The sequence below is a fragment of the Colobus angolensis genome, unplaced genomic scaffold (genome assembly GCF_000951035.1).
Source record: "Colobus angolensis palliatus isolate OR3802 unplaced genomic scaffold, Cang.pa_1.0 Scaffold24, whole genome shotgun sequence".
In the NCBI taxonomy this organism is placed as follows: Eukaryota; Metazoa; Chordata; class Mammalia; order Primates; family Cercopithecidae; genus Colobus; species Colobus angolensis.
Window position 1 is genome coordinate 2,996,908 of NW_012115599.1, and position 14,132 is coordinate 3,011,039.

General features: G+C 47.4%; 1 protein-coding gene and 1 pseudogene across 1 annotated transcript; both read left to right on the plus strand.

The window, feature by feature from the left end:
- The first annotated feature begins 3,075 nt into the window (after positions 1–3,075).
- Positions 3,076–13,894, plus strand: CLEC4F (C-type lectin domain family 4, member F). The gene is given in 8 exon segments (XM_011945217.1): positions 3,076–3,207; positions 3,763–3,810; positions 3,813–3,878; positions 4,197–4,286; positions 6,208–7,323; positions 10,570–10,727; positions 13,308–13,435; positions 13,783–13,894. Coding segments are annotated over 8 exon segments (1,779 nt in total). The 5' UTR covers positions 3,076–3,146.
- On the plus strand, positions 11,692–12,370 carry LOC105514077 (annotated as a pseudogene).
- Positions 13,895–14,132: the final 238 nt, after the last annotated feature.

The window sequence follows — 14,132 nt, forward strand, 5'->3', positions numbered from 1 at the left end:
GACAAGGAGTTTGGCAGACACCACTGGGGTTTCAGGCAGAGCTGTTAATAGTCCAGAAATGGATGCCTTCACCCTTCATTCCTGCTGTACCCTCCCCTCTAAGGTCAATTTTCATCAAACAGGAGGTAAAAGGCAGCAGATGGTACCTCTGCACTCTACACATTGGGCCCCTATAGTGCGCAGTTCAAAATACACACACACACACACACACACACACACACACACACACACACACACACCATCATGAACTGGGTGTGGGCAACCGCTCCCTTCCTGCCTGTAGATGCCCTGCCCACAGGGCGACTTGCTTGCCGGGTTGACATCAGCCACACATGGCACAGGCTCCTCCTGGGCTGAAGCTGTTCTCCTGGCCCGGACCCAGAGGAGGCACGTTCTGTGTGGCTTCTCCACCATTGTGGTTGGTCTGCAGTGTTGTTAGTGCAGCTGGGGACCTATGAGAAGCTGACCCCAGGATCTGTGCAGAAGACATGAGAATGGGACATGGGAACGGAGGGTGAAAGTAGCAAAGAAACCACACAACACGGATGGAACAAGTCATTTGAACGATTGTGAGTTTGTTTAAGAGTTGCTATAATGGTGTAATATGTAATTACACTTCCCAAAGTGAAAGAAAATGTGATTTATTTCAAAACGATTGTGCCCGTTTGAAGTAACGGAGACAAGAGGCAACCAAAGAAGAAGAATTTGCTGGTAACCCCAACACTGACTTTTAGAGGGGTTCCTTGACCAGCAATGGGAATATTAGTTCTGTTCAGCTGGTTACCCCTGTGGTGGGACAGGGACATCAGGCTTGCACAGCTCCATGGCACTGTCCACTGGGTTGCCTCACGCCTTCTCTTTTAATGCTAGGCCCACCCAGCAGCAGGAACCCCCTGAAGCAGTATCTGTTCCTCCTGGAAGGGACAGGGCTCGTTGAAAGCCACACATTGGCCCCAGCCTGCTCCATCAGATTCTTTTGAATCTGCTCCATCAGATTCTCCATCAGATTCACCTCAGGAGGCATGGATCCAATCAGCTAAAGTTGGGGCCTGCTTGGTATTTTCTGACACTACTTCTGACATGAAATGTGCGCTTTTTCCTGACACCAGCCAATTCTCTGACACCCGCTGGGCATCCAACAATTCAAACCGATTCTGCCACGAACTTCCAGAGTTAGCACAGATCTCACAGGGGAAGGCCTCAGTTCCACAAGACTGCCCCCCTTCAGATGCCAGCTACAAGTGAGGTAGTGACCCCCACTTCTGCCTGGTCAACTACAAATTTGGGGGTTCTGGCTAGGCAAGGTGGCTCATGCCTGTAGTCCCAGCACTTTGGGAGGCTGAGGTGGGAGGATCACTTGAAGCCAGGAGTTCCAGACTGGCCTGGGGAATAAAGAGAGATCCCATCTCTACAAAAAAATAAAAATAAAAAAGTAGCCAGGCATGCTGGCACACACGTGTAGTCCCAGTTATGCTGGAGTTATGCTGGCTGCGGCAGAGGCTGGGATGATGGGGCTGAGAACTGAGGATCACTTGTGTCCAGGAGTTCAAGGCTGCATTGACCTATGATTGCACCACTGCACTCCAGCCTGAGTGACAGAGGGAGACCCTGTCTCAAACAGAAAATTGAGGGGTTTCTGCGAGAACCTCTCAGTTTTCATAATTCACTAGAACAATTCACAGAACTCAGAAAAGCACTATACTTACTATTCATTTCTTGTAAAGGATAAAAACAGCCTGATGAAGAGGTACACAGGGCAAGGCCCAGTGGGGTCCCAAGTGCAGGAGACTCTGTCTCTGTGGAGTCAGGGCACGACACCCTCCTGGCATGTGGACCACCAATCCCAAAGCTCCTTGAATTTCATTTTTCAAGAGTCTATATAGCCCAGACCCCAGGCTGTCTCCTGTACCTGGAGGTCTGGGAGTAGGGAATGGGAGTGGGTGGCTGAAAGTCCCAATCTTCCAAAGTCTAATTCCATGTTTGGTCTTTCTGGGACCAGCCTCCAGCCTGAAATTATCTAAGGGTCCACCCTGTGTCACCTTGTTAGCATAAACCCAAGGATAGTCCTAAGGGGCTTATCATGAATAACAAAAGACACTCCTGTTACGCAGAAAACCCTAAGGGTTTTAGGAGTTCTGTGTCAGGAACTGAGATGAAGACCAAACACATTTTTACAGAGTTGTACCTTGGTATTTGCGGGGGATTGGTTCCAGGACCCCCACGGGTACCAAAGTCCACAGATGCTCAAGTCCCTTGCACAAAATCATGTGGTGTTTTTACATAACCTCCACACATCCTCCTGTATACTATAATTCAGTTGTGAGGCCCCAAGTGGCTGGCCACCCCGCCTCCTCCTTTGACCTGCAAATATCGGCTGCACTGACCTGGTCCCTCCTTTACCTGACTCCTTTTACTTAAGAGGTTCTGGGGCTAGAATTAAAGGTCAGCCATAGTCATAAGGATGTTTTCTTTTTTTTGAGATGGAGTCTCGCTCTTTCGCCTGGGCTGGAGTGCAGTGGCCCGTTCTCAGCTCACTGCAAGCTCTGCCTCCCGGGTTTACGCCATTCTCCTGCCTCAGCCTCCGAGTAGCTGGGACTACAGGCGCCCGCCACCTCGCCCGGCTAGTTTTTTTTTTTTTGTATTTTTTAGTAGAGACGGGGTTTCACGGTGTTAGCCAGGATAGTCTTGATCTCCTGACCTCGTGATCCACCCGTCTCGGCCTCCCAAAGTGCTGGGATTACAGGCTTGAGCCACTGCACCCAGCCGGATGTTTTCTACACAAAGCTGAGACCCCCTTCCTAGGTGGCCAGTCCCAGCCACTAGAGAAGAAGGGGTGTGTTTGGGGTTATGCTGGATGCGGCAGAGGTTGGGATGATGGGGCTGGGAACTGACGGGAAAGTGCTAATGGGAAGAGGAAGAAAATAGGGCAGATCGGTGTCTGGGAGCCTCTAGGGGAGGGTCCCACTGGGGCGAGTTTCTGCAGAGTCAGGCGGGGAGGGAGGAAGAGCTGGGAGGGTGGTCAGGACCTCTGTCAAGAGCATAGAAGTGTGGGTGTCTTAGCTTTGCTTCCACTCCCATTGGTCCGCAGGACCGCCCTTCCAGGAGCCAGTGGCTGGGAGCAGTGCTGGAGGATCAAGGAAGCAGAGATGGATGGTGAGGCAGTCCGCTTCTGCACAGATAACCAATGTGTCTCCCTGCACCCCCAAGGTAAGAAAACTGGGGCCCCAGCTCATGCCCAGTGAGGGATTAGCCTGCCTGTCCTTTGGCCCTCTGCCATAAGGCAGTTTATTGCTGTCTTATTGCTCTCCCCAGACCCTTGTCCTTGGGGATGCAGACTTGGCAAGAGAAAGGGGATGAACTTTGAATTCAGATGGTCCTGGTTTGGAATCCCGGCTCTGCACACTGAGCCGGTCCTGTGAGGCCTCCCTCCCTTCCTTTCTTGTTTCATTCAAACTACACTTTTGTTGCTCTGTGCTCTGTGCCAGATTCTGTGCCCTGTGCACCACCAAAGCCTCCTTGAGATTTGGAGAACAGTGGTCTCAGTCTCAGAGCCCCTCGCCTCTGTGTTGCTACCATGCCCACACCTCGTTCTGGTGAACAGTCCAGAGTGTTTCATCTTCCTTCTCCATAACCACTTGTATGATAAGCATGGCAGGGGTTCTCATCCCCATTAGACAACCCAGGAAATGGAACCAGATAGTCTGACTATGTCTCAGCCTGCACAGCACCCTCTCACCTTGGACTCTGGCTTCTCCCCTATAGGGGTGGACTCTGTGGCAACAGCTTCTGCAGCCCCCAAGATACCAAGGCTCTTCAGACTACCCCAGCATTTATGGCTGTGACCTTGGTCTTCTCTCTTGTGACTCTCTTTGTAGTGAGTAAGCCCCCAGGTGACCCAAATCTCACTGACTCTCTCTCCTTTCAGCACAAAGTTCCCAAGGGCCCCAGATGCACCTCTCTGGGCCTCTCTGCTCCCAGAAAGATCATTCTACCTCCAGCTCCAGCCCCAAGCCACAGCTTTCCTGGGACCAGATAGAGGCCACTGTCCAAGAGGGAGCATCCCAAGAACTGAGGTTCATGAGGGAGAGTCTTTGCTGCTGTCTTCCCAGTTCTGGAACCCTCTTGTGTATGGGACAGTGTATCCTCCCAGTCTCAGGGCTGGGGATTTGCTGACCTGGGAAAATGGAATGTCTCAGTTCAACAGCACACAAGACCTGTGCTGAAGTCTGTGCAAGCCATGATTCTGGGAGACAACATTACGGGGCATTTACCTTTTGAACCCAACAGTGAGTAGCCACAGTGGGGGTGGGGTGCGGAGGGAGCCGGGACCTTCAGATGCTCAGAACCTAGGATGAACTTCTCCCCCAGTACCCCCAGACCACTGAATGGGTTCCACCATCCTCATAGAAGAGATAATTTTTTAAAAACACAGTTTTATTGCGGTCTAATGGTGTACATATTTAAAGCATACAATCTGATAAGTTTTGATATATGTATGTGCCCCCGAAACCATCACCACAATCATCATGACATAGTCATCCTCCTCACCCCAAAGTTTCCTTGTGGCTCTCTGTCATTCCTTCCTCTCCCTTCCTCCCCTCATCCCTGGGCAGCCACAGATCTACATGCTGTAACTACAGATTAGTTTGCTTTTTCTAGCGTTTTATAGAAAAGGGATCATAGAGTATGTACTCTTTGTTCTTTACTAGTCATGTAATTTGCAAATATTTTCTGTCAGTCTGTGACTTGTCTTTTCATTCTCTTAACAAGATTTTAATTTTGATAAAGTCTAACTTATCATTTTATTTCTGTTATGGATTGTTCTCACGGTCTCATATGTGAGAAATCTGCCTAATCCAAGACTACAAAGATGTTCTCCTTTGTTTCTGGAAATTGTACAGTTTTTAGTATTACATTTAGGTCTCTGCCTCATTTGAGTTAATTATTGTATAATGGTGTGAAATGGATTGTTCCAGCGCCATTTGTTGAAAAAGTTATCTTTCTCCATGAGTTGCCTTTGCACCTTGGTTGAAAATCAATTGTCCATATGTGTGGGGGTCTACTTCTGGATTCTCCATTCTGTTACATTGATTTATTTGTCTATCTTTACAAAATAGAATCTTTGACTGAACTTCCAGTACCTTGAAAGGTCGCTTCTCTTACCTTAGCACAGTGACTGAGGTCTCACACATTTACGTAGGCAGTGCATGAGAAATAGAGAATGGATGCTCCAGAAAGCGTCCCTGCCAACTTGAGTTTTTCTCCCTATTCCTGAGGGGAGATTAGAATCAGAAGAGGATCCTGGATATATGAGGTTAGGTCCTAGTTCGTGAGATGAATAAAGGATGCCAGCAGTACCAGAGGTAGATGCACATGAGGTTAGTGGGAAACACCTTGCAGATTAAAGGGGGCTGCGGAGTCTCCTCCAGTGACCCCAGCATAAGGCCTTTTACTCAGGTTTCCTGTATCCTCAAACTGTTCTGTAGGGACCCTTGCCCTATCTAACACTGGGGGTGCTGGCTCTTTAAAAGGCCATTTCAATTGAGGTCCAGTGTTAGTTACCTGGAGGGCATGGCATGCCTCTATCATAACCCTGTGGGTTGAACAGGGTACTTCCTCCTAGTGCAACTACTTTGTTTTGTTTCTCTTTCTTCCCTTTGTGTTTTCTTCTTCATGGAATTTGCCATCATAAAACTTACGTTTACGGAGGTTTTTAGCATGTAACAATGGTGAATCAAGAGCTTCTATGCTTTGTGTACAAGTATAATGCAGGACTAACCACAGGCTTTATTCATATCTATTTTCTTTCCCATAACAACCCATCTACGGTCAAATTTCAGTAAAATTAAACTTCAACAGCTCTAAATGATATAATCGGTTACTTTCAAGTTGAGCAATTATAATGACAAAATAATCCAAGCCTTACCAGCATGACTCCTGGTGGCAGCTGGCTTACAGCAGGCAAGCATTTCAATCCTTCTGACCCCATCATTTGTGTGTAACAGTTAATTAGATCTTTGTTTCTTGGCCCACATTCTCAGGTGGACCGTCCCCAGGGTCTGGGTGGTGGTGTGACCAGCAGGGCGCTTGGCAGAGCTGTGCAGTACCCATTTCCCTTGGAAATGTTAAGAACACTCTGGTTGGCCCATACAATGCTACCCTACATAATGGGCCTCTTTGGTTGCCTTCTTCACTTCCTCCCTCCAGATCATCACCACTTTGGCAGGGAGGCAGAAATGCAAGAGCTTATCCAGATATTTAAAGGCCACACGGAGAATTCCAGCGCCTGGGTAGCAGAGATCCAGATGTTGAGGTGCAGAGTGGACAATCTCAATTCGCAGCTCCAGGTGCTCGGTGATCATCTGGGAAACACCAGTGCTGACATCCAGATGGTAAAAGGAGTTCTAAAGGATGTCACTACACTGAGTTTGCAGATCCAGATGTTAAGGAGTTCCCTGGAGGGAACCAATGCTGAGATCCAGAGGCTCAAGGGAGGCCTGGAAAAGGCAGATGCTTTAACTTTCCAGACCCAGAATTTCTTAAGAAGCAGTTTAGAAAACACTAGCATTGAGCTCCATGTGCTAAGCAGAGGCTTAGAAAATGCAAACTCTGAAATTCAGATGTTGAATGCCAGTTTGGAAATGGCAAATGCCCAGGCTCTGTTAGCCAATAGCAGTTTAAAGAACACTAATGCTGAGATCCATCTTTTGAGAGGCCATCTAGATAGGGTCAATGACTTGAGGACCCAGAGCCAGGTTTTAAGAAATAGTTTGGAGGGAGCCAATGCTGAGATCCAGGGACTGAAGGAAAATCTGCAGAACACAAATGCTTTAAATTCCCAGACCCAGGCCTTTATAAAAGGCAGTTTCAACACCAGTGCTGAGATCCAGTTCCTAAGAGGTCATTTGGAAAGGGCTGGTGATGAAATTCACATGTTAAAAAGGGATTTGGAAATGGTCACAGCCCAGATCCAAAAAGCAAATGGCTGTCTGGACCAGACAGATGCTCAGATTCAGTTATTCAAGGCAGAGATGGAAAATGCCAATACCTTAAATGCCCAGATTCGGGTCTTAAATGGTCATATGAAGAATGCCAGCAGAGAGATGCAGACCCTAAAACAAGAAATGAAGAATGCTTCGGCCTTAACTTCCCAGACCCAGATGTTAGACAGCAATCTGCAGAAGGCCAGTGCTGAGATCCAGAGGTTAAGAGGAGATCTAGAGAACACCAAAACTCTAACCATGGAAATCCAGCAGGAGCAGAGTCGCCTGACAACCCTCCATGAGGTTGTTGCTTCACAGGAACAGCTACAAAGAACCCAGAGTAAGTGGGAGTGGGGAGTCCCGCTGGGGAGGGCACAGTCTCTTGAGAGGGTAGAGTCTCCTGTCTCATCAGCCTCTTTTCTACTGCAACATGCATCTCCTGGACCAAATCCAGAGAAATGGGCCCGAGGAGCCTGGGCAGTGGTGGAGATGGTGTGCAGTGGGAAGTTCCTGCTCTCACGTTGCTTATAACCTGGTCACAGTGACCAAACTGTGTTCATGTTCCCATGAACACGGGAAACCAACTGTAAATGGTGCACGTGTGTGATAAGGACAGCATGGGCTAGTGGGCCACACAGCCTTATTTCTGACTTCCCACTATCCCAAATGGTATGATCTTGAGCAGGTTACTTACCTTCTCTGAGCTACACTTTTCTCATCTGCAAGGGGTGGACAATAATATTTGCATCACAGTGAGGATCCAATGAGGTCACACATATAAGGCCTTTAACAAAGTACCCAGCATTCATGCCCTCACCTGATTGAGGTGAGGCCCTGTGATGTGCTGGGTAAAAAAGTGAATAAGGTGTGACAGGTACGCTTGAGAAGCTTACAGGCTAGTAGTACAGACATGCATGAAAGACACACAGACAGGTGTAAGACTGATAGGTTAAAAGCAGGTACTGAGAACTGGGGTTAGGGGCAGAACAAAAAGAAGGGAAAAGGAATCTTCTAGGGGGAGGGAAGAGATCTGTGGGGAAAGGATCAAAAGACGCTTTGTGAGAAGATGGCTCTTGAACTTCATCCTGAAGGATGAATAGGTGTTTGACAAGCAAATAGGGTAAGAGAGCAGTAGGTTTACAGGCATGGAGACACAAAATCATGAGGTTCTGGAAACTTCAGGCAGTTCTATTTGACTGAAGGGCAGCCTGTGCTTCTGAAGGGCAGCAGTCTCTGTGGACAAGAGGGCAGCTGAGAGACAGAAGCGAGTGTTTGGGGCAGTCACTGAAGAAATGGGAGCTGACAAATGAGGGCTTGGTGGGCAGCAGTGACGTCCCACTTTACTGCTTTGCCTGGTTCCTGGTCTGGGGTTGGAGGCCCCCCTTCTTCACACCTCTCCTGGTACTCCAATGTGCTTATTCCTCCCAGCTCTCACTGCTGCTTTAGGTGAGACCTAAAGCAGTGTTTCTCCATTTTGGGGGCCCCCTGGAATCGCCCAAGGAGCTTTGAAAATACTGATGCCTGGGGACCCACCTCCAGAACTCTGATTTTTTTTTTTTTTTTGGTGAGGGTATCTGGCATCAGGATTTTATTTTTAACTCCCTAGGTGGATCTAATGACATCTGGGCTGAGAACCATTAGCTTAATTTTTTTTCTTAAAGGGCAAAGAAATATATATCTCAGGCTTTAGGGCTGTACAGTCTCTGTTATAACTTTTCAACTCGGTTCAGAATTATAAAGCAAAAGAAAAAGACAGTAAACTAATAAGCATGGCTATGCTCCAAAAAACTTTATTAAAAAGACACTGCTGACAGGTTGGAGTTTGCCAGTTGTTGGTTTAGACGACTAGTTCTGGGCATCAGAACCACCAGAGGGCTTGCTGAAGCAGATTATTAAAACATAATTTTGGATTCAGGAGGGCTTTGGTGGTCCTGAAAATTTGCATTTCTACCACGTTGTCAGGTGATGCTGATGGTCTGGGACCACACTTTTCCAGCCCCTGATTTATACCCCTCTCTTACTGGGATTTTCGCCATTGTGTTATCATTGGTGTTTCTGGCCTGATCAGGAGTGCCTTCTTCTGGTTCAGCTTCCACCAGGTTGACATTTTTCCAGTGCAAATCTGGACGTATTACTATCCTTCTCAAAACCTTGCAGTGCTTCCCATTGCTGATAGGGAAAAAAAAATCCAAACTCTTTTACATGGGATGTACCATTTAGTGTTGGTGAATCTGTCCAAATTCATCACTCACCCATCCTTTATGTCCCGAGAATACCAAGTAGCTTGAATAGATCAGGCCACGCCAGGCTGTTACAGACCTTTATGCCTTTGTGCTGATGCTTTTCCCAGCCTGGGGTTCTCTCCTTGACACTGAACACCTGGAAAACTCTTCCTCAGTCATTTAAGATTCAGCTCCAGGCTGGGCACAGTGGCTCACACCTGTAATCCCAGTACTTTGGGAGACCAAGGCAGGCGGATCACCTGAGGTCAGGAGTTTGAGAGCAGCCTGGCCAACATGGCAAAATCCCATCTCTACTAAAAAACACAAACACATAGCCAGGCACGGTGGTGGGCACCTGTAATCCCAGCCACTCAGGAGGCTGAGGCAGGAGAATCGCTTGAACCCGGGAGGCAGAAGTTGCAGTGAGCTGAGATTGTGCCTTTGCACTCCAGCCTGGGCATCCATAGCAAAACTCTGTCTCAAAAAACAGAAAAAAAAACTCAGCTCCAGTAACGTCTCATCCAGGGTGTCCTTCATGAGCCCCACCTCCTGCTCAGATGAAACAGACCATACCTTCCTCCGTGACTATTCTACTGTGCATGTGTTTTTTAATCAATGCATCTTCAGTACCTTTTCTCCATCTGTCTCATTTATTAGACTCTAAGTTCCTTGAAGGCATCAATCATGTCTGATTGATCTTTGTACAGTGTGACAGTGGCTAGCTCAAAGAAGTTAAGGAATGTTGCATAATGCATGTTGAACAAAAGAACAATTTGGTGATTAGTTGAACTTGTGTGGTACCATTTCAAACAGCTGTGGCACAGATGATGTCAAAGATCAGGCTGTTGTGGCAAGGAGGGATGAAAGAGCTGACAGAATCGGGGCTTGTGCTCACAGGATGAGCTGTAAGAGTTTGAAAAATGGAAGGCCAGGCAGACCAGGTGATGGCCAGGTCCCAGGATGGCCATGGGTGTGGCAGTGGAAGTGGATGGAGATGAAGACAAGGAAATGAGTAAGGCTATGGGATAGTTGTAAAATCCCCAGGGAATATGGCAGGAGTTGGGGTGGAGAGGACTGTCAGGTGGTAGCAATGAGTTGGGAGAGAGGGCAGTATAGCCAGGAAGTAGGTATCTGGAAAGAGAGAGCTGCCTGAGCCTCCCAGGAGGGCCCAAGCCAGGTGTCTTGAGGGCTGCTTCCTGGAGTGCTGGGCAGGAAGGCCAGCACTTGCTCCTGGGGCACTGGGCATCAAGAATTGCATGAGCTTGTGAACCTCAGTGGGTAAGCCCTAGAGAGGTCAGAAAAGTTCCCTCTGGGACCCCCACCAGCAGCTCCTGGTTCTCTTTTCTCCCCAGTCTTTGCTCCAGGTCAGCTTCTCCAGATGGTCCTGCAAGGCTGGAAGTTCAATGGTGGAAGCTTATATTATTTTTCTCGTATCAAGAAGTCTTGGCATGAGGCTAAGCAGTTCTGTGTGGCCCAAGGAGCCCACCTGGCATCTGTGGCCTCCAAGGAGGAGCAGATCAGAGCTACGAGCATGGGATATTGTTGGTGGAATTGGTGTGGAATAAGGGACTGTGGCGTTTTGGCCTTCCTGCTCTCAGTGGGTATGACAGAGACCTCCATGTCTCCTCTGCCAGGCAGTGAGCAAATATTGCTTGAGTTCTGATAAGCACATGCACTGGAGGTAGAACCACTGACGGCAAACCTCCATGTCTTCCATGAATGAGGAAGACACCAGAGGTCAAGAGACATCAGCAGGAAGGAAGGCCAAGGGGAGGTGAAATCAAGTGATGCCCTTAAGTGCTAGGAGCACACTTCCCTTCTCATGCATTTGGTTTTCCCTCAGGCTTGTTTCCAGTCACCTTTTTTTTGGAGACAATGTTTCTTTCTGTCATCCAGGGTGGAGTGCAGTAGCCTGATCATGGCTCACTGCAACCTTGACCTCCTTGCTCAAGCGATCCACCCACCTCAGCCCTCTGAGCAGCTTAGCTCCCCTGAGTAGTTGTGACTACAGGCACACGACACCACATCTGGCTATTTTTTGGGAGCATTTTTTTGTAGAGATGGGGTATCGCCCTGTTGCCCAGGCTGTCTCAAACTCAGGGGCTCAAGTTATTCACCCACGTGGGCCTCCCAAGGTGCTGGAAGTGAGCCACTGCATCTGGCCTGTCTTGATTTTAATGTCAGTTAATCCAGCTGCTTTAGAGGGCCCATAAACAGGAGACCCAGGCTTCTTGGGAAGACCAGGCACACAACTCTGAGTCCGAGGACCACCAAACGCAATACTGTCCCAGGTGGCTCATCTGTCGTGGTCCTTATCAGAACTTGCCAGGATTACTAACAAAGAACCACAGTGTTTGTGGTCCAATTTGACTTGCAGAACTGCCCACCCCCTGTGGCTCTCCTGAGACCACTGTTACTGATCTGAGAAAGAACATGCAACTTTGTAAACCACATCTTCTTAACAAGCTATGGGAGGCGCTGGCACTATGGTCACGGCAGAGGGGATGGCAGCTCTGAGGCAGAACAGGCAGGGCACCAAGGCACAGGATATATAGAATTGGCCTGATGAATCCTTTGATGAAATGGACAATACACTAGCTGCTCAACAGTATATTTAACAGAACATAAGAGCAGATTACTCCAATATTGACAAAATTCTTGAAGCACCTAAAGGCCAAGATGAATGTGTATGGACGTATGAACATTTAAGGCAATTGTGCCTTGAGCTAATTGGACTTGCTGTCAAACTTCAGAGTGAATGTCATCCAGACACTTGTACTCAAATGACAGCAACTGAATAGTGGATTTTTCTTTGTGCAGCTCATAAAACTCCAAAAGAGTGTCCTGCTGTAGACTATACTAGACACACATTTGATGGTGCTGCATGTCTTCTGAAGAGCAATAAATATTTTCCCAGCAGGGTTAGCATAAAGGAATCATCTGTAGTGAAACCAAAATCAGTATGCCGTGAGATTTACAGAATATTTTCACATGTTTATTTCCCATCATCAGCAGATATTTAATGAATATGAAAATTAAGCATTTTTGTGTCATCGGTTTATTAAATATGTGATGAAATATAATTTGATGTCCAAGGATAACCTGATTGTACCAATTTTAGAAGACGAAGTACAGAATTCAATTTCTGGGGAAAGTGAAGCATGAAGGGAATCATATGGAAAAATGTACTGATCACATAATTAACATTAGTTATGTACTGTATGTATCATTTTAGACACATCGATCGTGTATCCATATTATAGCTTCTTTGTTTAGTATAGGTTTTTGTATCCTGTGTTTGCCTTTTAAAATGAGAAATACTTTTTTTTTTTTTTTTGAGACAGAGTCTTGCTCTGTAGCCCAGGCTGGAGTGCAATGGTGCGATATTGGCTCACTGCAACCTCCGCCTCCCGGGTTCAAGTGATTATCCTGCCTCAGCTTCCCTAGTAGCTGGGATTACAGGTAACTGCCAACATGCCCTGCTAATTTTTGTATTTTTAGTAGCGACGGGGTTTCACCATGCTGGCCAAGCTGCTCTTGAACTCCCGACCTCGGGCGATCCACCCACCTCGGCCTCCCAAAGTGCTGGGATTACAGGCAGGAGACACTGCGCCCGGCCTAAAATGGGAAATACTTTTTAAGTTATTCATAAGCTGTATATTCACCAGTGTGGCACTCATGGTTTTTAAATAAGATTAGTATTATCTGTTTATAATGCCTGTTAATAAAAGAATTTACAGTTTGGTAAAATTGTTGCTAAACAATCATTGGATCACAGTCCTCATCAAACAAACCCATCTATACAAAAAAAAAAAAAAAAAATTAGTGAGAGCTTGATGTTTCACACAAGCCATTTACTAAAGAAGTAGAAATGTTTTCCTTTGGTTTTACCCTTAGTTGAGATATCCTAAAAAATTCTATAGTACATAGTTTTATCTTACCTCTTAACTTTCTCCAAATGAGATAAAAGTGTTTTAAAATTCTGTTTACAGTTTTTGATATGCATTTATATGTGTATATCTATAAGCAGGTTCTCCAGGTGGCCTGGAGAACTGGCTCCACACACACAAGGGCAAACAACGACACTGCCTTTTCTCTGCAGGCATTTCTGGTAGAGGTCACAGGTAAAGTGTACTACTGGATCGGTCTCACTGACAGGGGCACAGAGGGCTCCTGGCACTGGACTGATGGGACACCATTCAATGCCGCCCAGAACAAAGCATGAGTCTAGCCACCATCTGGCACTGTCCTGGGCACTGTCTTTGGTGGGCCTAGCTACACACTGTGTGTCCCTTCCCAGTAAGTGGTAGTGTTGTGTGTATATGTGTGTGTGACGTGTGTGATGTGTATGTGGTGTATGTGTGGTGTGTGTGCCATGTATGTGGCATGTGTAATGCATGTGGTATGCGAGGTGTGTGTGTGTTATGTATGTGATGTGTGTGTGTTTGGACACACAGGCATGGTCATCGCTCTTACCTGGACTCCTACACAGAGGGTCATTAGGAAAGGACAGGTCCTGAGGCTGGCATGCAGCCAATGAGTGGGGCTTTCTGTTTTTTTCTCCCTACCCTACTCAGGCCTGGTTCCAAGGGATCCTGCCCCCTCAGAAGGCGTATTAGTGTGAATTCTGGGGTGGGAGCTTGCAGCTTCATAGACACCCCTCTCTGTCCCTGGATCCTCAGTAACTAAGGGCAACCTGAGCACAGACACCCTCAGGGTACTCCTTCTCCCAGCCCTGTCCGCATCCTAGGGCCACTAGCAGATGAAGGACCCATCTCATGTCAGTTCCCTAGACCCATCACATGTCAGCTTCCTAAGCCACAGCATGGGGAAGGGATGCTTCCTTCATCCAACAGAATAAACCTCGTTGTCTCCAGGTTTTGGGAAAGGAATCAGCCTGACAACTGGCGGCACAAGAATGGGCAGA